The sequence below is a fragment of the Oncorhynchus keta genome, chromosome 18, assembly GCF_023373465.1.
Source record: "Oncorhynchus keta strain PuntledgeMale-10-30-2019 chromosome 18, Oket_V2, whole genome shotgun sequence".
Classification (NCBI taxonomy): domain Eukaryota; kingdom Metazoa; phylum Chordata; class Actinopteri; order Salmoniformes; family Salmonidae; genus Oncorhynchus; species Oncorhynchus keta.
The window spans coordinates 26,261,448-26,286,353 of record NC_068438.1 but is presented as its reverse complement, the minus strand read 5'-3'; the positions used below and the strand labels follow the sequence as shown (position 1 = coordinate 26,286,353).

At 42.4% G+C, this 24,906-nt stretch overlaps 1 protein-coding gene across 5 annotated transcripts in view; it reads right to left on the bottom strand.

Moving 5' to 3' along the window:
* LOC118397523 (Friend leukemia integration 1 transcription factor-like) overlaps positions 1–22,461 on the bottom strand; it is a 68,673-nt gene extending 46,212 nt beyond the window's left edge. Inside the window, exons 1-6 of one of the 5 annotated variants that reach the window (XM_035792388.2) lie at positions 22,293–22,461; positions 19,652–19,726; positions 11,127–11,338; positions 10,637–10,791; positions 9,696–9,899; positions 3,028–3,096 (exon numbers count right to left, since the gene is read on the bottom strand). In XM_035792388.2, coding sequence (XP_035648281.2) covers positions 3,028–3,096; positions 9,696–9,899; positions 10,637–10,791; positions 11,127–11,338; positions 19,652–19,696 — 685 coding nt within the window. In that variant the 5' untranslated portion in view covers positions 19,697–19,726; positions 22,293–22,461. Of the gene's footprint in view, positions 1–3,027; positions 3,097–9,695; positions 9,900–10,636; positions 10,795–11,126; positions 11,339–15,037; positions 15,209–19,651; positions 19,727–22,292 lie in introns of those variants that run through there. The other 4 variants (XM_035792387.2, XM_052467769.1, XM_035792390.2 and 1 more) reach the window with 4 other exon arrangements.
* Positions 22,462–24,906: the final 2,445 nt, after the last annotated feature.

The following is a 24,906-nucleotide window of genomic DNA, read 5'->3' as shown; positions in this document are numbered from 1 at the left end:
AACAGTGTAGCTCAGTGGTGGACTAGAGGGAATAGAACAGTGTAGCTCAGCGGTGGAATAGAACAGTGTAGCTCAGCGGTGGACTAGACGGAATAGAACAGTGTAGCTCAGGGGTGGAATAGAACAGTGTAGCTCAGCGGTGGACTAGAGGGAACAGAACAGTGTAGCTCAGCGGTGGACTAGAGGGAACAGAACAGTGTAGCTCAGCGGTGGACTAGAACAGTGTAGCTCAGCGGTGGACTGGAGGGAACAGAACAGTGTAGCTCAGGGGTGGACAAGAGGGAACAGAACTGTGTAGGTCAGCGGTGGACTAGAGGGAACAGAACAGTGTAGCTCAGCGGTGGACTAGAACAGTGTAGCTCAGCGGTGGACTGGAGGGAACAGAACAGTGTAGCTCAGGGGTGGACAAGAGGGAACAGAACTGTGTAGCTCAGCGGTGGACTGGAGGGAACAGAACAGTGTAGCTCAGGGGTGGACAAGAGGGAACAGAACTGTGTAGCTCAGCGGTGGAATAGAGGGAACAGAACAGTGTACCTCAGCGGTGGACTAGAGGGAACAGAACAGTGTACCTCAGCGGTGGACTAGAGGGAATAGAACAGTGTAGCTCAGGGGTGGACAAGAGGGAACAGAACTGTGTAGGTCAGCGGTGGACTAGAGGGAACAGAACAGTGTAGCTCAGGGGTGGACAAGAGGGAACAGAACTGTGTAGGTCAGCGGTGGACTAGAGGGAACAGAACAGTGTAGCTCAGCGGTGGACTGGAGGGAACAGAACAGTGTAGCTCAGGGGTGGACAAGAGGGAACAGAACTGTGTAGCTCAGCGGTGGACTGGAGGGAACAGAACAGTGTAGCTCAGGGGTGGACAAGAGGGAACAGAAGAGTGTAGCTCAGGGGTGGACAAGAGGGAACAGAACAGTGTAGCTCAGGGGTGGACAAGAGGGAACAGAACTGTGTAGCTCAGCGGTGGAATAGAGGGAACAGAACTGTGTAGCTCAGCGGTGGAATAGAGGGAACAGAACAGTGTACCTCAGCGGTGGACTAGAGGGAACAGAACAGTGTAGCTCAGGGGTGTACTGGAGGGAACAGAACAGTGTAGCTCAGGGGTGTACTGGAGGGAACAGAACTGTGTAGCTCAGCGGTGGAATAGAGGGAACAGAACTGTGTAGCTCAGCGGTGGAATAGAGGGAACAGAACTGTGTAGCTCAGCGGTGGAATAGAGGGAACAGAACAGTGTACCTCAGCGGTGGACTAGAGGGAACAGAACAGTGTAGCTCAGGGGTGTACTGGAGGGAACAGAACAGTGTAGCTCAGCGGTGGACTGGAGGGGTGTGTTAAACATTTATTTGTCTCTTTCTCTCCCCCTACCTAGATACACCCTTTTCCTGTGAGCCAGGATATCACTGTTATTGCAGCCTGTTCTACTGTACTGTATGTGGTGGTGACTTCACAGTCCACATGTAAAGGATATGTACCTCATTTCACAGACACTAATATAGGCTTAGGTGGGTCTGACTCACCATGTCTGGAACCAACAGGACCCTGAACAGCTTCTACCCCCAAACCATAAGACAGCTAAATAGTTCATTAAATAGTTAACCAAATAGTTACCTAGACTACCTGCATTTTTTACTTTTTAACAAACTTTTTTGACTCATCATACGCTGCACTACTGTTTACTATCTGTCACTTTATTCCTAGTTATACAGTATGAACATATCTGCCTCAATTACCTCACACCCCTGCACATCCACTCAGTACTGGTACCCTGTGTACATAGCCAAGTTATTCTTACTAATTATGACTCTCACGAACACCTACAGTACGTGTCGGTTGCTTTGCTCTAGTACGTCCACAGGCCTCACAAAACACAAGGTCCCCCAGTGACAGTTGAAAAAATGTATGGAAGTCTATATGGAGACTGTTTAGTTCCAAGAATCAGGGGTTATATCTCTCAGATATAGGACGCACACATCAGAACAAACGTCCTTTCGATTTTTATTTTGGGACTGTCTGTTGTGAATCTGTTGTTCAATGCATTTGTATGGGCTTTTTTATACTTCAAGGGGTATTCCAATTCAAAATCAAATAGCCACATGGTCCTTGGTATGACCAATTCCATATAGCTTAGTAGAACCCCCCCAGACATGGCTTAGACTGTTATGGGTTTTTGAAATATATTCAGAGGTTTTTAGGGACAATAAGTTCACATTTTAGCTGTCTGCAAAAAGAACTGTCTTCCAGCGACCTGATCGGAAAGAATGAACAAGCCTCATAAACACCAAACACAGAACGCAAATCTACACATTAAAACACTGAACAGTGACCTAGACCACTCCCACTCCCACTCCCAAACCCACACACAAATACAAATCCCCTTTAAAACCTTTCCTCCCCACCACCAGATGTTCCCTCCTTGATTGAGTCAAAGTTGTGAAAACAAAAACAACTCATCTCCCTTTCTGTCTCCTCCTCTCTGTTTGCATTGTGGCTGAACCACCTGTCCTTTAAATACAGCCCTCCACAAAAATGACCTTAGTCGTTCTATCTCCCTGAGCCCCCCACCCTATCCTGCTTTATCTCCTCCTGTGGATAGTGAGGTTAGCCACGGCGTGCCTTTTGTCTTGCTAATTCCCCCCCATTCTGAGGTGGCACTTACTTTCCCCCATGTGCAGGTAGGCCATGAATAGCACAGACTGGGGTAGTTCTGCCTGGTATTATTCCCCTGTACAAAAGATTCACCTGTTAATAACTATGTCTCTGCCTGGTGCTGCCAGGACCTGGGTGTCGGGGCAGCTGCTGCCTCTGTGGTAGCAGACAGAGAGGGGCGTGCCGCAGCTCTATTGTTTTGGCTAAATGAGAACACTCTTTCTGTCCTCTCTCTCAATTCTCTCTCTCACACTCTCTCAACATATACCTGGCTCTCTTCAATACAGGAAACATAGTCCCCTATAAAAAAAAACTCTGAAATAGAAAACAGTTGCCCATATTTAACATTAGCACTAAGGTTTTGGAAGATAATGCTGTCCTACCTTCTTTGGCAGCCAGGCTTGGAGACTGATCCATGTGAGATGGAGTGTTGTAGGATAATGATGAGCTACCTGCAACATGCCAGATAGGCACAACATCAGAGGTGTATGATTTTAAAGTTCACAGTTATCTGTGCATAGGGCATGATTAATAAAAAAATACTGGCTAATAGGTTATACAGTATAGTATACTAATTCAAGTATTAATTTTAATGATTCATTATGCACACAAGTGTACACGACATTAGGAACACATGCTCTTTCCATGACATAGACTGACCAGGTGAAAGCTATGATCCCTTATTGATGTCACCTGTTAAATCCACTTCAATCAATGTATGAAGGGGAGAAGACAGGTTAAAGGATGATTTTTAAGCCTTGAGACATTTTAGACATGGATTGTGTATGTGTGCCATTCAGAGGGTGAATCGGCAAGACAAAATATTTAAGTGCCTTTGAACAGGGTATAGTAGTAGGTTCCAGGCTCACCGGTTAGTGTGTCAAGAACGTCAATGCTGCTGGGTTTTTCATGCTCAACAGTTTCCAAGAAGGGTATATCAAGAATGGTCCACCACCCAATGATATCAAGCTAACTTTACACATGTAGGAAGCATTGGATTCAACTCAATATTAGGAATGTGTTCCTAATGTTTTGTACACTCAGTGTACAACGGTTAGCTGTGAGTAGTAACACTGGACAATACCCAGAGGGTGGCAGTAAGAAGATCATTGATTTCTGTAAGTCGATCTCAATTTCCTTTCATTTGAGATGCCTTTTAAAATTATACTTAAAAATTGCCCATGGTACATTGTAAACAATTAATCCATTCTACCCAATAAAGAATTGATCCAGCAATATTTTAATATGTAATCCTTTAAACTCGGAATGCTGTGCTGAGTGAACAATTCCACCACAATCCCCCTGACTATTAAAGTCCAGAAACCAACACTACAGTATGTATAATAGCATGATTGCTTTTCATTTCACCTTATAGAGCAGAACTGTGCTCCGCATTCCTCTGCTGACACAAGCAGCACCAAAACGCTCTCTTAATTTTAGCTGCCCCTAGGCATAAATCAGAGAGGAAAAACAGACCAAAAATGCACTGGGAAAACACCAGTGCTACTACTGCTATGGAGAGTGTAAGATTGAATACAAAGACTACTACTATGGGGAGTTGCTAGTTGGAAAGGAACTCTAGGAGATTTTCTGAATGGGCAGGAGGAGATGGAGAGATGAATAACAGTATAGGCTACAACTTGGGAAGCCTTGGAGTGGCGTGCCTTGGCTCATTTTGGAGGGTGTAGGGGAATGAGAGGGCCCACAGCAAGGCAGATCTGGGGGCTGTTTTTAGGGGGGCTGGTGGAGGGAGGCGGGGGAGGGGGACTCTACACACAAATTCTAACCCCAAACCCCATTCTCGCTCCACCCCAGCCGACCCCACCCCAAGGCTCTGGTCTTGATTTGGACCTGTGGCCGCTGAACAGGGGAAGCATTGTGTGAGATAGGGTCCCTACACAGCAATCAAACGCAGCTCCCCATACAAACATTATTCCACACTCTCAGTGTAAGAGCATGGGGCAGGCACGGCACCGACTCTTCCTCAGGGAGAGTAAGAGAAGTAGAGAGAGAGAGGGAGAGTGAGAGAATGAGAGAGAGAGAGAGAGAGAGGAGAGAGAGAGAGGGGGGTAAGGTAAACCCCTCTCCTACTGCGTTCCACATGGGGGTCGCCCCAGAGAAAACAGATCCAAAAGAGAACACTGGGACCGCGAATATAAGGAAGAGAGAGAGAGAGAGAGAAATGGAGAACGCCAACACTGACACTTTAGGCGAGGGAGGCTTGGCTATACCGCCTATTTATTTGGGCGCGCTCTTCACCCTCAAAAAACAAACACTTCCCAGTAATCTGACTGCACATTGGGATGACTGGCTAATGTCCAGCCTCTTCCAACCAAGCAACATCTGCCCATAGTCTGTTCCTCTATTACAAAATAACTTCAATAGCATTGTTTAATTTTCTTTTCAATGAATGATGACTCTTTAAAATGCTCCCTGCCCTTCAACCATAATATTGACAGACATCCCTGTGAGATGGTTAGACGTCATTGGCCTTTGCTGAGTCCTGGCTTGTTGTTGATCCTACCAAGCTAAAATCTATACTACCCCCTCAAACATAAATACCCTTTTCTCCATCAACAAACTGAGGGGCACCCACGTGGGCGGTGAGACTAGTGCCCCTTAAAAGGAGGGCTAGGAGACCCCATTCACTAGACTACCTTAGCCCAGTTCCCTGTCCAATCCAAACCAACCAGGGGTGCTGTGTAATAGTACCTAACAGCTAACAACAGAGGCAGGCAGACAGGCCTCTGAGCCCCTACACTGGAGTGCTAATCTGCCAATAGAAAGAACTAATGCAGGGAGACCTCCATAAAAACCTAAAGAGAGAGAAAGAGAGAGAGAGAATGGCTGCAAAGGAGAGCACTCAAAACCACCTTTTCCTCTTCAGCCCAGATGTTTATGGTCTGCATAAACTATTGGGGCTTGAGAATTTCCCCACTCTGCACCAGCGGCAGCAGTAGGATCAGGAGCAGAGGCAGCCCGGGAGGCTGGAGGCTGGATCAGGAGCAGTGACAGCCCGGGAGGCTGGAGGCTGGATCAGGAGCAGAGGCAGCCCGGGAGGCTGGAGGCTGGATCAGGAGCAGAGGCAGCCTGGGAGGCTGGAGGCTGGATCAGGAGCAGAGACAGCCTGGGAGGCTGGAGGCTGGATCAGGAGCAGAGGCAGCCTGGGAGGCTGGGAGCCCAGACTTATCACTTTCTCTACTCCCTCCTGTAAATCCATCCAGCCACAGTCAGCCACACAGAGCAGACCAGACCAGAGCAGGGACAGCTGGGAAAGAAAGCAATGCAGCTATTCTCCTATGGCACTCAATCAAAGCCACTTCAGGCCATTTCCACGCACTTCAATAAAAACTCCCACTCTTTCTTTCTCTCTTTTTCTCTCTCTCCCCCTTTCTCCTGTCTCTGTGGCTGAGGATACAGTCTCTCCTTGATGGAGGTTTCACTGTTCTGTGCTTGGTTTGTTCCAGCGCACGTGGTATCAAACCGACCTACATGAGTGCAATAAAGCAAACAGTCCTCAGTCCCTCCCTGACAGACTAATTTGAACAAATTCTCAAATTGCGCCCCAAATTGAAAGCACATTGCAGAAAAGGCGGCCATCGCGTATAAAAATCTGGATAAGTGACCAACTATGGGGCCAAAATAATGCACGGGCAACCACCTTTATTACTGTTCGCAGCTGGAGACAGAGATTCAGATATGTGCAGAATGTCTTGCTGGCATGTGCATTTATTATATTACTCCCTGTGTATGACTAAGAGTAATCAGACAGGTGTGTGATGTTACTGTTAGCTTATAGCCGCAGGGAGGGGAAATGTCCACGCCCTTCTCTGGCCTACAGTGAACAAGCTTAATGACACTGAAGAATGTTAATCAGAGTTTCAATAAACTGACCCCAAAGTAACACACATGGTGTACACAGATGTGTATGAAATGATTCCAGCTCGTCGAGGACGGACCGTCGTCGGGTTGGGAAGAGAGTGGAGGGAGGAGGATGGGAGAGGGTGAGGCATCAGACTGCCTGTAATCACTAAAAACTTCCAGGGCCTGCCTCTCCCTCTCCTTTTCCCTCTCCTTCTATATGTGTGTCTGAGTCTGAACCGAGAGCTCGGCTCTGCTCCAGCTCTCCTCGTGAGTGAAGCCAGTGGTCTGCATTCTGGATGGGCTAGCTCCTTGTCTGTGATTGTGTTTGTTTGTGCTGCAGGGGTGGAAGAGATCGGCTTCAGTTTCCAGGATAAACCCTGGAAGCTCTCTAACCTCATCCGACGTCGTGCCTTTACTAACACAGTTCCTCCCACCTCAACCTGAGCCCCCCTCCCAATATATGCCCTATTGCTGCTCATTTCTCAAAAGGCCTGCCACTGGTCAGCCAGGCACGGGACGAGGAGAGAGCATTTGTCTCATGGCTTGGGAAGGGGTCCAAAGCATTTTCAATGGCCGAGCGGAGGATTCCGAAACACACAACAACTAAATCAAAAGAATTGTGTTGGGGGGAGAAGACGCAGTGCAGCACGCCTAAGCCAGGCTAAGTCCCGCAGCAACCGTTCCTAATGAAAACTGCTCTGCAGAGAGGGCCAGTCAGACACACAGAGCCTCCAGTCCATGCTGCATTGTAACACAATGGGGCTGTTATACTCACGGCAGCCATCCCCATTCCCTGGACCCAGACGCCACACACAGCACAGAAAAAACTGTTGACACCCACCGAATAAAGTTCCCATTACATCACAGCAAGACCCATCACAATTTTTAAGAGAAATGTTAAACCATTAGTTAACCATTTGGGGCTCCACCCAAATGGTGGAGTTTTGCAGCTGTAGCTGCTATTCTTGCAGTACAGTGCAAACAACAGAGGATAACCGTCATACATACAGTAGAGGGTGAGATATATTTACTGGTTTACTGAAATAACTGATTTTATGGATGGCATCCAACATTATGGCTTAGTATGTTTTTTGATGGCCATCCACCAACTCCATACAATGCTGTGGATGTCTATAAAACCTGAACTATACAGCACAGCACAGAATGGTACACAGTCCCGATGATCTGTACGCTATGCCAGATGCTGCCTGTCCTCCTGATATCTTGCGTATAGATGGCATTTGCATTATGGTGCAGAGAAACCTTGTTTCTTTACAGCCGTGTCTCGCTGCCAAAACATGCGAGGCCGTAATGTACAAAAGGCCTTCCAATTAATCAGCAAAGCTGCCTCCATTGTATATTACAGATACACTTCCTGTGCTCTGCTGAACACAGACCTCACTCGCTCGCGTGATTCCTGAGGCAATGCACATGGGCTTCATCTTACTGTGGCATATGTGGAATAAGGCACTCCTAAGTGGAGGGAGAACGGGTTACAGTCCAGAGATGATGGTTATCTACAGGCAAAAAACTCTTAAGTCCTCATGGCTGTAATGGCTATATGTGCCAAGGCCTGCAGGGCGACCATTTTGGAGAAATGGGGTCCAGGTTTCCAGTAAGGCTGTATCATTGTCTGGCGAATGTAAAACCATGACTATGATGACAAAACACAGTGAGTCATGTTATTCCCCTTGGTTTGGCATTCTTACCCTCAGTTGACATCCAAAAACAGGGGCAATGGGCTGAGAAACAGACTGAAATGTCTGTGCTATTTAAGCCTCCTCTACTCTTTATGAAAAAACAATCCAGGCAAAATACCAATGTAAAATATTACAAACGGGTAAACCGCGTTTTCTGGCATTCTCACATACCCGGGTGAACGAGACTTGATGTACAGTATGTCAATGTGAGACTGCAGTACAAACTGTCTAATGGAAGAGACAGAGAACTTCTGTTTTGGTCAATTTATCACTGTTTGTTACGACATTGAGAACAAAGATCACTATGAAACTACAGGTCTACCTACACCTCTATGATCCATCAGACATATACTGAACAAAATTATAAACACAACATGCAACAATTATATGAACTGAGTTCCAGTTCATATAAGAAAATCAGTTAATTTAATCTATGGATTTCATATGACTGGGAATGCAGTTATGCATCTGTTGGTCAAAGGTAGGTAGGGGGTGTGGATCAGAAAACCAGTCAGTATCTGGTGTGACCAACATCTGCCTCATACAGCACGACACATCTCCTTCGCATAGAGTTGATCAGGCTTTTGATTGTGGCCTGTGGAATGTTGTCCAACTCCTAATCAATGGCTATGTGAAGTTGCGGGATATTGGCGGGAACTGGAACACGCTGTTGTACATGTCAATCCAGAGCATCCCAAATATGCTCAATGGGTGACATATCTGGTGAGTACGCAGGCCATGGAATAACTGGGACATTTCCAGTTTTCAGAAATTGTATACAGATTCTTGCGACATGGGGCCGTACATTATCATGGTGAAACAAGAGTTGATGGCAGAGGATGAATGGCACAACAATGGCCCTCAAGATCTCATCACAGTATCTCTGTGCAGTCAAATTGCTATTGATAAAATGTATTGTCCATAGTTTATGCCTACCCATAGCATAATCCCACCGCCATTATCGGGCACTCTGTTCACAAAGTTGACATCAGCAAACCGCTGGCGCACACAACGCCATAGGCTGGTTGAACGTCCTGCCAAATTCTCTAAAACGACATTGGAGGCGGCTTGTGGTAGAGAAATTAAAATTAAATTCTCTGGCATCAGCTCTGGTGGACATTCCTGCAGTCAGCACGCCAATTGCACGCTCCCTCAAAATTTAAGACATTTATGGCATTGTGTTGTGTGACAAAACGGCACATTTTAGAGTGGCCTTTTATTGTCCCCAGCACAAGGTGCACCTGTGTAATGATAATGTTGTTTAATCATCTTCTTGATATGCCACACCTGATGGATTATCTTGGCAAAGAAGAAGTGCTCACTAAGAGGGATGTAAACAAATTTGAGCACAACATTTTGGCGAAATAAGGTTTTTGTGCGGATGGAACATTTCTGTGATCTTTTATTTTAGCTGGGACCAACACTTTACATGTTGCATTTATATTTTTGTTCAGTATAGATCAATTCAAATGGCTGCCAGAACTTACTTTCCCTGAGATAATTGAGATGAGAGAGCAGGACTTCAGCGTTGTACATGGTGGTGAGTCGGAGGAAGTCGTCCTTGCTCATCTTACACAGTTCCTTGCCGTCTGTGTTTTGGAGCATGGCCGTGTCCATCTCCAGCAGGCCGTACTCCTTGATGGCCCACTCCAGCCACTGGCGGACATGATCCTGAGACCACAACGATGGATCTGGAGGAAGACAAGGGGACAGAGGTAATGTACTGTAAACATCACTGGACAATCTACTATTTTCACAGTGATTGAGAATGCAATTCAAGTTTTAGTGTCATAATTATTTCCAAATGATGGCTAATGTATTCATCCGTTATTGTCACTTGTTTATTCATCTAGTTATTCATTCATCCATCTTTCAATTCATTTATGTGACCCATCCTTTCCCAGATTGTGTAGCCTATGTAATCATGCACCTGCATATATTCTACAGTATATCTGATGTACAATAACTCTCTTCCAAGACTGACAGAGAGAGAATGTTTCCCAAAGCATTTATCCCTCATAAATAACACTCTGTAATATGTGAATCAATTAGCTATTGTAAAGAGCTCTTTGACTGAACAGACCTCGGTTGCCTCTATGTGTTGAGTCATGCTCCCATGAGTAAGCTAAAACATGACTAACAAATGCATCAAAGATCCTTCCCCGTGGCCCAGCTAAATAGATCTGGGGCTAATAAAAACATTTCTATGACATCAGAAAATGAATGCCAATTGAGAGCCTGTTTATACGCCCTCCATCTGACTATGAAGAAAAACTACTGAGAAATGAACATTTCTCACAGCCTGGAATGGAGAGTCATACAACTTGTAGGTCTAGTTTATGAAAAATGAATAACATGAGAAATTAAATAAAAACAAGTTCATTATAAAGAAATACCATGTGGTTTGTATCATAGAAGTAATTGTTACCTGCGGGGACGATCACTCTCCTCTCATTGGTAGTCATGTTGGGGGGCGGAGCATTCTTCTCGTCCATGTAGCTTCCGTAACTCATCTGAGATGTGTCGTTGCCCACCACCAGCTTATTGCATTTACCCCCCACACTGCAGTCCACTGGGGACTCCCTGCTGCACAGACACACAGTGTCAATGTCAGGGAGAGACATCTTTATATGGTCTCAAAGTGTGTATTAAAGGGAGATGAAAATGTTTTGAAATATAGACAACCACAGGGCCAATGGAGTGGAGCTAGAGAGCCCAATTGAATGTAAGTGTCAATTTCTGCAAGTGGCCAAAAATGGTATCTAACTGTGCACAAGCAATTGTTATGATCAACTGTCCTTTTGAATCTAGACTAATCTAGGGAACATCAACTCTAATCAGCAGAGATTAAGACATACAGGGACAAGACATAAAACCAGGAGTCTAGTGAGATGGACTTTGCATACTGCTGAACATACCTGGATCCATTGATGTGGTCATACTCTCTCTTGACATTGACTCGGACTGGCTGGTTAATCCACTCTTGCTGAGGGGGTAATGGGTGGATTTTGTGGGGCTGGACGTAGTCCTGTGTGCCAGATGCAGTCATGTCTGTCTTGGGTAGAGGGGCAGAAGCAGCGTAAGGAGGCTCGAACAGGGACTGGTCTTCACTCACCAATGACAGTGCCTCCTGCAGGCCAGAAGAGGAGCAGGTTATAGCGGGGCTCCTCTAGAACAACAGAGAGGACCTGTGATCTCACAACTTCAATCTCTCACTTGTTGTAGACACATTTTGTTTAGAGTAATTATGTGCAGTTATGTCTCATATCACAATCTGGCATCCTAAGTGCTTTGTGTATAGAGCAATTGGGCCTATTTAGCAACTACAGCTTCCTGTTGATGTTACCATGACTTCAAACATGACTACAATTCGGATGACTACTACACACAACAAGATCTAGTCTGAGTTTTCCTTCCACAGAGAAGGAATGGCAGCTGAAGACTCAACTGGATCAGCGATGGGATCAGTTCTACATTGATAGCTCTGCTGGAGCAATGTACGTTTATTAAATAAAACAAACGTCTCCACTGGTACACTCCTCTGTCTGTGTCCACGTGTTCCGTCTCATGCCTGGTAACTGATGCATGGAATACATACCAGATCTAGCATTGTCAGATATGTATATGGGCTAATGGGAATACAATACTTGCTATTCACAATGATGTGACATACAATAACCTATACACAGAGCCAAAGAGATGTAGAGTATGTATGAGATATACAGGTAAATGGCTGCCTGTATAGACTGGGGCAGCCTCTTAGCTAAATCAGTTTTAAACCCTATGTTTACTATGAATAAGGAGCTGGTGAGGCCTGCCTTGCCTCAGCTCTGTCAATGAATCATTGTAATGAAACAAAGCAGTAGCAATAGAGACAAACTGATCTAGAGTCATTAAAGTTAAGCCATTTCAAGGATTATGCTCACGTCTGACACACACCTGATCTGATAGCATCTGATGTCACAGATTAGACAGAGGTATCTGTAATCCTGGGCGATTAAAGATATGTTGAAAGATAACATTCTCGATGAAGACAATGTATGCACACATGACTGTAAGTCGCTTTGGATAAAAGCGTCTGCTAAATGGCATATATATATATATATATATATGTGCCATTAGCACACGGTTCTTCCCCTGTCGAACAACAAAGTATGTACGCATCAAAACACGTCTGACTTTGTTCATGAAATAGCAAACATGGATAAAAAAAGGCTAGTAGTGCTTCATTTCAATGAGTCCTAACAAGTGAAAAAGTGAAGCAGAGTTAGCCTGAAGTTCCAGTGATACATACAGTGGCCAGTCTGCTGTTTACAGCCTGTGTACTCATTTCCTGAGATGTCTTATCTTGGGACGGGGATTTCTATCTTCACCGCTAATATTATGTTCACGTACAATGCGTTTCAGCAAACTAATGCTACAAAGTACATTCACTAACACTGACTGTATGTGTCTGTGATGTGCCAGAGGTTCCATTCATTGGGAGGGCTGGAGGGATGACACTGTGAGACAGCATCAGATAACGCAGTCAGAGTTGGACAGACATGCCTGTGATTTCATCAGTCAAACCATCATACTGTAGCTGGATACTGGCAGTCTGGCAGCCATATACCCTATCAGAGTGGTTTATTCAGCAGCTGGCCAGGGCTGTGGATTATATGTTGAGAGCAGTGAGGGAATGTGCAGCTCTGCTATTATGGCTGTTGCACATTACATTTACACTGACATATCAGCCCCTGCCATGTAATCCATGATTGGCAATTGGCATGTGCCAATCAAGATTACAGGTTTTAAAAATAGTGTGAATGTATGCACTTACAAACAGTCTAACACACCACTCTCAGTCTATTTGGGAGGTGTGTTCTGTATCAGTGTGGAACACACACACCGTCTATGGTACGGGTGGGACAGAAATACAGTTAATTGATCTACATTTGTCTCTTCTGAACATCTTGTGCCAACAACCCTTCCCATCTAGGCTATTCAAGTAGCCTACCATTTTTTTTCTCAGGGAACAATAATAACTGCACTCCAAGTCTTGCTTTCTCTAAATTATTTACTGTACATATCAATCATTAAATGGTACATAGGGTGCCATTATCATCTCAAAATAGTGTAATGTTGTTCACCACCCTCATTCATAAACTAACAGATCTTTCTGAACTATTCTTGGGAAACTGACAGTGGAAGCTGCCACGTGCCTAGGCCACCACAGATGCTTTACAGCCAAACAGCCTGCCTGCAAATGCAAATGCATCATGTCGCGTTTTGTTAAAGGGTTTGTGCGCCAGTGCCCATTGCGATACTTCCAGACTGCACAGGTCTATTTTGTTGTCCACACACACTCATCAGCATCGTTGCGATTCAGGGGGCATTCCTGTCCTTTGTTTGAGGAGGAAAGGGAAACCTGTCAGGAAACCAGATTGTGTAGAACAGGAAGCTCTCATGGCTCGATAACACCCCCCTCTTTTTTTGGATGACTAAAGTCGGAATACAGTTAGTAGTCAATCAAATATACACACAGAGAGACATACACAGTCCTGATACATTTATAATTATGAGCCATTATTGTTGTTATAGTATTGTCATCAATACAGGATAATTTAGGATAATATAATTAAACAATCATTTCACAAGGCCTACATTTTTCTATTTTGCATGTTTGAGTGTTAAACAATCACAAACCAGTCGGGTGAGAATGATTTAATATAAATTAAACATTTATGTGCAGTCAACGCTTATACTGTTCAAAAACGTACACCTCACCCAGCCGCCACTTCAACCACACAAACCAGCTTCTTTCAACCAGCAAAGAAAACACACTGACAGACAATACGTTTACATGGCTATTATAATAGTCCAGTTCGTTGGATATCGGAGCAAAATAACTCGGCCATGTCTATAGGACAATCGGCCATGTCTACTCAAACTCAAGACACAATACCGTGGTGTAAAATGCAGGGACCTAACCATCAAACATCTGCATAGCAATGCATCTGGAATTTCAATACCGGAGTCTGCATGGCTAACCGAAGACCGCGCTTGAATACTTTTTGTGTTCAATATAAGCATAAATACCCAGGTGAACTTGTGAGCCGTTTGTTAATAGTGAATTACAAGGAGATGCGCAGTTTTCGCTTCTCAATTAACCAGTGATATTTCCAAATTACATTTTGGCCATTGACAAGGCTACTAAAAATGGCAACTGTTCTAACACTCTTTTTACAACCGAAAATATGCGTATAAAATCTATGGTTTTACGCAGGGATTGTACTTCCTTGTATATCCTGCATAATAAACGACATGAGCCACCAAAACACCATCATTAACGTTTTGAACCATGAACTGCGAGAGCATCCCCGGTCACCGTGCCACCACTATTGCGCAGCCCCTCTTTGACACATCATACATTACTTGACAAAGAAACGCACGTTCATCTAACAGTACAGCCATATATCGCCTACATATTGCTTAATCCCTCCTCATCACTATATCAACTGGAGAAATATAATTGCCCTACATTTTGTTATATAAATACATACTTTTCACTAATTAAAATAAGCACTTTGTTTAATTTCAGACGTGAGTCTACGCGCTCGCATCCAACCAAATCTTATTTTCACTTTCAGAGTTTCCTAAAGGAAAAGGAAACTTCGAGATAAAGAGGAAAATAGAATGACATCTGGTTACCGATTTCGGAGCAAAATAAAAAGCCGTTGCCCAACATTGTAGGCTACTACTCACAGACATAGCAACTCATGCTAAAAGGAGGCGCAACTCCGAAAAGCAAAGCTTTCACAAACTCTTACACCCCGTCCTACACCCTTACCTTAATAGTTCCGTCCATTTTGCGCAATTTTCAGCGGACCCCAACAATATTCCAAACATGACACGCTCCTCAATTAATTCCAGCCCCCGATATATCTCAGAGAGAAAGAGACAGTTAACCGGATGTTTTTTTTCTCTACATTTGGGAAGGGAAGTCACCGGTTTTGAGAAGGAAGCTATGTGTGTCACTTCAAGCCCTGCCTTCATTGCAGTTCCAAAAAGCAGGATACTTGTCACAAAGAGATAAGCAGGGAAAACAATTGCGTGTTCCCCCCTGTTAATGTTTTTACTCGGAAACTTTTATAGAATGGTTGCCAGCGTTATGCAAATGTTGCTGTAGGCTACATTTGAGCATTTTTGTTATCCATACGTCACAGACACTGGCGAATGAGTTTTTTTCAGCAATTCCATCAATATACATGTATTATGTTACATTTACTTTCCAATTAAAAAGTTATACTTTTAACCGCTATAGGCTGTTATGGGATTCCATTATGTTTTATAATATCCGTATGTATTGCTTTAAAGCAATACGTGAAACATTTATCCACAATTATGATTTTACTGTAGCCCAAATCATTCCCAACTCTATTAACTTGTTATATTCACGTTTCCACTGCGAGATAGATATATAAAATAGCGTTTCACTTTCAACGCAGACAGATGTTTTCCTCGAGAGTGCTGATGAAATGAACTGTAAATCAAACCAAGAGGAATACGAACTTGAACTACCTGTGGCGAGGGTTGTTGCGATCTAGGCTACTCTTTGTTATAGCCTTCCAAGCCTCTGTGAAGTTTTCCTAATAAAACCCAAGCACGCAGCGCCCCAGAGGCATAATATCAAGGTCTGCTCTACACGTGTGAGTCTGCATCAAACACAGGAGGGAATGATAATGGATTGTAATATTTCCAAATATTGCTAAGGGGAACCCCGTCTCTTAATATGTTTGGAGATAATGAGTAAATGTGTATGGTTTTCGTAATGATGAAGTGTACTTACTCCCATGTTATGTTATTACATTGTTATTACATTATTATAGGCTTGTAATATGATTTTGGTTGTTGTTGTTGTTATTATTATTATTATTATTATTATTAGACCTAGGCTATAGTTGAACTACTTTCTTAAACTACTGGACCCATTGACAAAAATCTCCAGTCCCCATCCCCAAATATTTTCCTTCTACATTTGGAAATTGTCCTTGTCATTTCAGACACAATTTCAGCGCAGATGCTAGACATGGAGCCAGCCCTGAACGTGACCAGACCAATGGGTTCTGCCTGGGGGAGCGGCCAGGCCACAGAGCGGCCAAAAGGAGCCTGCGACGCTGCCACTGACAGACTGGCCGACCTGTCTGCTCTCGACTTGGGGGTCTGTTGGGGGAGAGGCCCCCTCTACACCACCACATCTGGATCCTGCTTGGGGTCAAGGCTTCTCCTGCCTGAGGCCAATTCAGCCTCGTGTAATTAAGGGAGACATCTTGTTTAACTATTTAGTGGCCGTTACATTTTCTTATTCAAGATTCCTGTTTTGGTTTTGTGTTGGAGTTAGGCCGAAAGAAAGTAGGCCGAATGAATGTCATGGTATACTATTCATTATAAACTTGGTGGCTCAAGGACTGAATGCTGATTGGCTGACAGCCGTGGTATATAAGACCGTATATCACGGGTATGACAACACATTTACTTGTACTGCTCTAATTACGTTGGTAACCAGTTTATAATAGCAATAATGCACCTCAGAGGTTTGTGGTATATGCCAATATACCACGGCTAAAAAGGGCTGTATCCAGGCACTCCGCAATACCACACCTCCTCGTGCGTTATTGCGTAATTATAGATTCCGTTCATTTTAGACCCGTTTGCAATAGCAGAGGGCATTGGTATGGCTTAGCGTTTTGAAAATAATACATGTTTATTATTTTTAATAGCCTGTTGGCTAGTAGGCCTAATTGTGAATGACTGTCATTGTATGGGCCATATAAGTAGGCCTATTTCAAATATGCCTAATACCCCGTAAAACGCAAACAAAATATTATATGATTCGTTGACACCTGAGGTTACTTCAGGTATAATGTGACCAAATTGATTTGGTCACAGAGCCACAGTAACCGAGGCAAATCGCTAACATACTACAGACTAAGTAATTTTATCTTTATTTTACTAGGCAATATTTTCAATGACGGCCTAGGAACAGCGGGTTAACTGCCTGTTCAAGGGCAGAACGACATCTTGTCAGCTCGGGGATTCGAATTTGCAACCTTTCGGTTACGAGTCCAACGCTCAGAGCCTAGCAAATGATTCACTCTATTACGCACGGAACATGCATGCTTATGCAAAGAGAGTGGTAACAAATATTTCGGAGGCCAATAAACAGATGCAAGTTGGTTTATACAGCGAACCACAGAACATCTGACTTGACGCTGAAATCTGACAGCCAGACATTTCCTACCACGAGCCTTGGGAAGCCCTACCACCTCCATTGGACAATACACGTGGGTTAGTTTCAGTTTATGCTCATCGTGAATGTATAACACTTCACAACTTCACATGCTTACAAATGTTCAATAATAGCCCATATAGACCTAAAACGTCTCCATTAAGTTACCAAATGATCCAATGATAAATTATGACGGTGATCATTATGACGGTATTATTATAGGTTTTCATTTGAATTATTAGGCAAGATTATTAGCCTACTGAAAGAGGCCTATGTTTATATTATTCATGACCAAATATTAATTCATAAAAGACAAAACAAATTCCAATAGGCCTAGGCCTACAGGTTGTCTGTTGTGACTTCTATAAATTAATTTATGTGACAAACGTTTTAGGCCTATTATTCTAACCAGTACATAGACATAGACATGGATCGGCCATTTAAGATTGTTCAGTCGACTTGAGACTTCAGGTAAGTAAGTCCCTTCTCTTTCACCGGCAAAAATAAAGCCCAAGTAAAAATACTCAAAATACTAAAAAAAAGCAGAGACCGAACCGTTTGGCCCCTTGCTCTGGGCCATAATTAATTTGAGGTGTACTTTTATTGGAGAGCTTGAGTCTCGCCTGGCCTTAATCAAACAAAACCAATGCTAGACCATGAAGCAGAATATTTCTTACAAATGTGTCTTGAGAAGTGCCTGGTTCACATTCAGAACAATTCATATCTTCGCCCAAATGCAAAATAATTCAGTGAAGGTTTAGATTAAAACGAGGGCAATGTGATATTAATTGAACTGACGAAATTGGTGTTCAATATTGGTTGATTAAGCAGTCGTAAGCATTCAATGGTTCACCTAAGAACACTTTATAATAATAATAATAATAATAATAATATATGCCATTTAGCAGACGCTTTTATCCAAAGCGACTTACAGTCATGTGTGCATACATTCTACGTATGGGTGGTCCCGGGGATCGAACCCACTACCCTGGCGTTACAAGCGCCATGCTCTACCAACTGAGCTACAGAAGGACCACTTTACACAGGTTCCTGGATTTGTTTCCCTGTCATTGACTTGTTGTCTTATTTAGGGAGCAGAAAGGCTCATTTCAAAGCATATTTTCTCGTCAAACATTCCTTGCTGTTCAAATCTCCCAAAACAAATCGGTAATTGTTCAGAGAACTCAAGCAATGTGGCCAGTGACATTTTCTGCAGAACGCTACAAACGGTATGGATGTATGAAAAGAGCCCTTATATGCAAAGAGAAATAAGTCGACAAAGTACAACAAGTCACTCTTGGAATATTTTGAGTATAAAGATATTATTACTCGACTAAGCACAAATGCTTGACTAAGCACAAATGTTAATTTTCATAAGCATACAGGCTCCGCCTATATGCAATTGGTCTTCGACCAATGATCTATGACAGAAAGACATGGCATCACATTTCCTATACTATTTTAAAACAGCCAGATTCCCATAATAGCCTACGGAAATGTTGATGTGTTATGGTGAGCACTCAATGACAGGTAGGCATACATTCCCATAATACACGGCGACTGCACTTACACTGATAGTTTCTTACACGTAGGTTATGGCATGCCGTGGATTGTGCACTTTAATATAGGCTATGAGATTAACAATGGGATTGCATATTTCGTTTCCAACAAATCGTCCCAAGGCCTATACATTGTCAGTTTGCAGGAATTCCACGTTGTACCACGTGATTCAATGCACAGAGTTTTAAACGTGAAAACCAGATGTCCGCTATTTGCTTTGTTTACATTCTTTGAGACTGTGGCGGAGAGAAAAAAACCTGCATGATATCAAATATAACAATGTGCTATAACCGTCCCGCACTGGAGGCAAAGACATTCAATTAATCGTGATGTCCAGACAAATGCAGATAATCACATTATACAGTAGGCAATGTTTGAATGCAGGTCTATTCTTGCATAACGGTTATAACATGGTAACAACAACTGAATAGAGACAATTGTGACAATATTTAATTGATACCTATCATATTAGGCCTAGGGTATGCTTATCGATAGCTATTTAAAGAATGACAAGAAGATGCTAATTATTCACAAAGGATCATCATGAATAGAAAATTAGGGAGGTCCCAGACCGTCCAGCAAAATTACCTGCTCGAAGAGAAGATATTGTCTTACCTTGACGTAAGACGAAGTGTCAGGCACGGTCTGAAACATGTTCATAGAACCGAGAGGGTCGAGAGGTCTTCAACACTGTTCAACGGGCCCCGGGGAGAGGAATATTAGCACAAAAAAGGGGAAAAAGTGAAAAAGAGCAATATATTCTAAAATAATAAGGCAATAAAATAATTATAAACACACAAATAAATATAATTGTGTAAAACATAGTAATAAAATGCTAATAATGTGCACAATAACTATACTAGTTGGCTAATGTGAACAATTATACTATTTCTAATAATTATGGGCATATTGATCATCAATTGTGGTTCAATGCAGACGAAAATAATCAATAATCTAATAACAATGTAATGACAAATAAAGCCTATAGTGTGGGGAATAATACATATTATGTCATGGCAATATGTCATGTCTGATTGGTGGAAGAATGACTCAGCTTCCTATTGGTAAAGAGCTATAGTATAGGCTAGACGTAACACTGGAATCACAAACTCTCCCGCGAGACGTAACACTGGAATCACAAACTCTCCCGCCCACTCCTTCAGTAATGCATGAGACCATCAACAACTTTTCTTCATAATGCACTAATAACCACACATCCAGTATTCAAGCTTCATTCATCCATTAACTCATACTTCATTGACTCTTTTGCAAGCTATTTTTTTTAATGTTAAATTAAATAACTTGTATTTTCAGGGCCCCATGCAAACTTTTGTGAATGTTCAATGGCAGTGATACCTACTGAAAATCTTCCCCTCAGGCTGATAGTTCCGTTTTCTGCACTCTGGTTGTTATCACGTTAGCTTTGTTTTGATATTTTTTCTAATCGCCCTCAAGTTAAATGATTTTTTTTATGTATAGGCCTAGCCTCAGGCCACACATTACATTAAATAAACAATTTGAAACTTTTTTTCTTTCGGAAGCCTTTTGCTATTGTTGTTGTGATATCAGGGTAAGTTATTGGCAAAGTTATCAATAACCAACACTGCTAGAGATCTCTGGAGCGCGCCAGGAGCGATCTTGCGGTTTTGTGATTTGCGTTCCATTCTGTGAAAGCACTTCCACCAAAATATATAATAGGTTCAGATTTGGTTCATAGGCCCACTGTACATTTTTGGACTCAGACTTGATTCATTCAGCCGTATGACCGTCGGTGCACTGTTGTTTCCTTCATCACATATTTAGTGGCACAATGATAATCTAATAACCAGTCACATATTCGCATCCATAATACCACTGTTCATGATGATCGGAATCACTACCATGGTTGAATGACTTTAACTTGCTCGATAGACAACTCAGGTGGAGATCCCAAACCCCAACCTTCCCTACTTTTCTCCCCAAAGCTTACCACATATTGAAACACTTTTCTCTTTAATAAGTGCAGCTTACAAAGTCTAGGGTGAAAGGGCAGCTCGAGGACGAGGTCTTTGGCGGTTCCCTCAGTGTGGAATGATTAAGAAGATTGGCACGTGCAACATTTAACATTCCTAACATCAAGCAAATTACACTGAGACAAACACTGGTCTCCAAAAACAGAACGAGTGAATAATGAAAACTAACTTTTTATTGTCAATGCAGATTGCAGCCATAGCATAATTAATTTCGACTCGTCCGTTGACAGGAGACACTCACTGTCACTGTGAAAACTGTGAATAACGAAAGGTAAGGTAGAACTTGTCAATATAGGCCTACAATACATGGCGCAGGGACCCCAAAACAACAGCGGCATTATGTTAAAAACAACCACATAGCAAAAATACGACGAAAACAGATAGACCCCTACACATCTAGAATTCATGTTATAGCAATCTCTAAATAAGTAAATATGAAACACACGAATTGACTAGTGTGTGAGCAGATATTTTAAAGGCCCACACTCACATATTTATGGAATACTTTCATGTTTGGCTGAAATGTTTTGGTTATTGAATTTCTGCCGCATCACCTCGGCTACTGGTATATTATCTAAGGGGCTTATGATCGTGGCACTATTGATAATTGTTGATGACCACTATTTTTTTTATTTTCAGCTTCTGCAGGCAAACGTTAGGCTCGCCTCATAAAGTTTCCCAAATGCATCCAATTTCTAAACGGTAAAAGAGCATAGAATTCCGCATCTGTAGCCAATTAGGCGACTCGCGGCTCAGGAGGACTGTTGAATAACTGCAGTGGCTTTCCTCCGAGACAGCCCGTGGGCTGAAAGCCTCTAGTGTTACATTTTAAGCATCTTACCTTGCACAAGCGCGTGCTGTCATCCATCATAAATGAGAACGAACTGATTTTCCCTAATCTATGCACTTTTTCTAACCACAGTTCTCACTCATCTAGAAACCTTGAAAGCGAGTTATATTAGCGCAAACCAAAACACATTTCGAAAACAAACTTGTAAACTAAAAATGTAATTTTTATCGGATGATAGCCTGAAAAGCATTTGTTTAAGCTAAATGAAACCAGATCCGAAGACTGGCATGGAATCTTGATAAATTAGATAGTTTTAAGAAAAGGCATGAATCTAGAATTAGTAACAAAACAGTGGAATTGATTTATGGTCACCAAACATGCTGCATGCACAGGTTTGTGGATGGTTAGAAAAGACAACGAGTAGCTTTCTTACACATGGAATTTCCTCACCCACCTGTCGTTATGTTGTCAGTCGTCTATTCTTTCAGTTGAATTATTCCCCAATTGAAATGATTTGTCCCGTCTATTCAAAGTCGGTACCATGGATGACAGTAAGTTATCTTTAGAAGGCTGGGTGTATGAATGAGAACCTTACTGTGATAAGAGAGCCGCCAGTCGGCAACCAATTGGAAGAGAGCGAAACACTTCTCGTTGCGTTTAGTGTGAGAGGGAGCCGGAGTTGCAAATCAACTGAACATGAAATAGAATAAATCTAGAAGAAATAGGAACAGCACCATAAAAAAAGCAGGTCCTTTGAAATGTGAAAAAGACTACTGCTTAATGTCCTTCCGCCCTCCTTTCGTAAGCTATTGACTAAATAAAATATAGGCATTTTTGCACACCTGTCCATGCAGGCTATGTGTATGTTATGGATAGAACAGGAAATCGAATGAACTTTGTACAAAAGTTAAATAAAATGCTTTATCAAAATACATATCATGCCAACATTGAAACCACAAATTATATTTTATTGATATCATCCCTATGAAACAGTTTCTGTTGTTTAACATCATGTTATCTCACAAACAAACAGTTCTAACATCATGTCTGATGGAATTTGTTCTCATCCCCTTTACGCATTTACAACAGGGCAGGCCCATTTAATTAAAGGCCAATCCATTAGAAACAAAATCAGAATTTTTCAGATTTCACTTTGGAATGTATCTCCAGCAAAGCGGATATTCTTTGGGGCATATATTTTTTTCATGCTCCATCGCCCCCTCCTGTGATAGTTCCCGCCCCACAGGAATAACGGCAGCCATAGCAGGTTCCGCGCTTCACGGCCTCGTGACAGAAACACGCGTCTCCAGTGAGAGTCTTTCCTGTTCAGTTGACCCCACTCAGTTCACCAACTTCCTTTCCTACACAGTGCCCTTATCCTCCACACAAGAGTCCCTAAAAGGATGTTGGGCAATTCACAGTGAAAAAAAGTTTACCAAGCATTGGATTTTACAGCCTCGTCAAGGTCGTCATTTCATGCAGGACTACCAAAGTTAAATTGAGAAGGTTTCAATAGTTATCTACAATAGCCTTAAAGGAAAATGTCAAAATTGTACAACTCTCCAGTACCACCCCAACATTAACATATGTGAAAATGGCAGTTTCTATGTTTGTAAAAAATAGTGACGAAGATAAGTGTTTGCAATGACATAATCTGTGTGCAACTCAGTATGTGATTTTAACCAATTATGAGTAGGCATTGCCTGCTAATTGCATACTAATTAGTTGATGATGTCACTGGAAACGCTTAACTTCCTCTATCCATTTTTACTGCAAAACATAGAAACGTGCCTTTTCACATACTGAGTATAAAAAACATGAAGAACACTTGCTCTTTCCATAACATAGACTGACCAACAATGCTCCCTCTAAACAGCTTGGTTGGCACACACTAGATTGGACTTCACTCAACTTTTTTAGAGTTTTCCACCTTTAGTTAACACTATCAATGTTTTGCACAACTGTGGGAATTGTGCTTGAATCAACACAATATTAGCCACTTTCAATGTAACATACCGAAACAAAACAAACTATGCAAGACGTCTGCTAAATGACTTAAATGTAAATGTAATGTAATGTATGGAAAACTAACTGTGGGAGAGCTACACTAGGCCAATATGCAAATAGCCATTGCCATAAATGGATCTGTGCAATTCACTTTGAATTGCTGTATTTATAGACCTTTTTCCGTACACAACACACTGACATATTTATTGGCTGCAGTAAGAAAGCCATCGCCATCAGAAACCCATTCAACATAGCCTAGATTTAAATTTTTATTACATAAAAAAAACTTTTGGGGTTCTCATATGCTTACAATTATGTTTTGATTTTTTCTTGAACAGTCACTAAGACTATATTTGGTTGTGATCTTTGCAAAATAACTATTTTGGATGCAGCAGTTGTTAGCTGAATGCTAACGCTCATTGATATCGGCTGTAGCAAAAGACAGCCAAAGAAACATTTTACTGGTTGAAGTTGAAGTATTTTTTAAGTATAAGAACTATCCTTTGTTCTGCCACCAACTTGCACATCGCCCATCGCCCTTTGCAAAGACAGAAAGGGGTCTATATGATCAACAACAAAAAGTAACGATTGATGGCCAGAGAACTGCTTGAGTGGGGCATTCGCGAGTAGATGCACTTCTTTTGATATCAAAGCGAGAGCTGCATGTACACACCTGTGCACATTTGTTCATATTCTTTGCTAGTTAGTGAGTTATTAGCCCAGCCATAGCTAATTTCTAGGCAACAATGGGGGGAGTGGTTGCTTCCTATAAGAGCCCACATTTTGTAAAAATGTTTTTCCCTTTAATGTCTATTCTGGTCTGTAGCTGAATGAAAACACATTTAAGGTTTGGTTGTCTGGGTTGATTGCTGCCAAAATACTTGTTGTTCAATGCTGGTTGCCACCACACGACCTTATATATATATATATATATATATGCCATTTATATGCCATATATGACCTTCATATAAGGATGGTTGGTATACTTTCAGGATGTGGTTATGTTGGAGTTATCCACTGCCCAGGTGATTAAAGCCAAACATACTACTCTGGAAATGTTG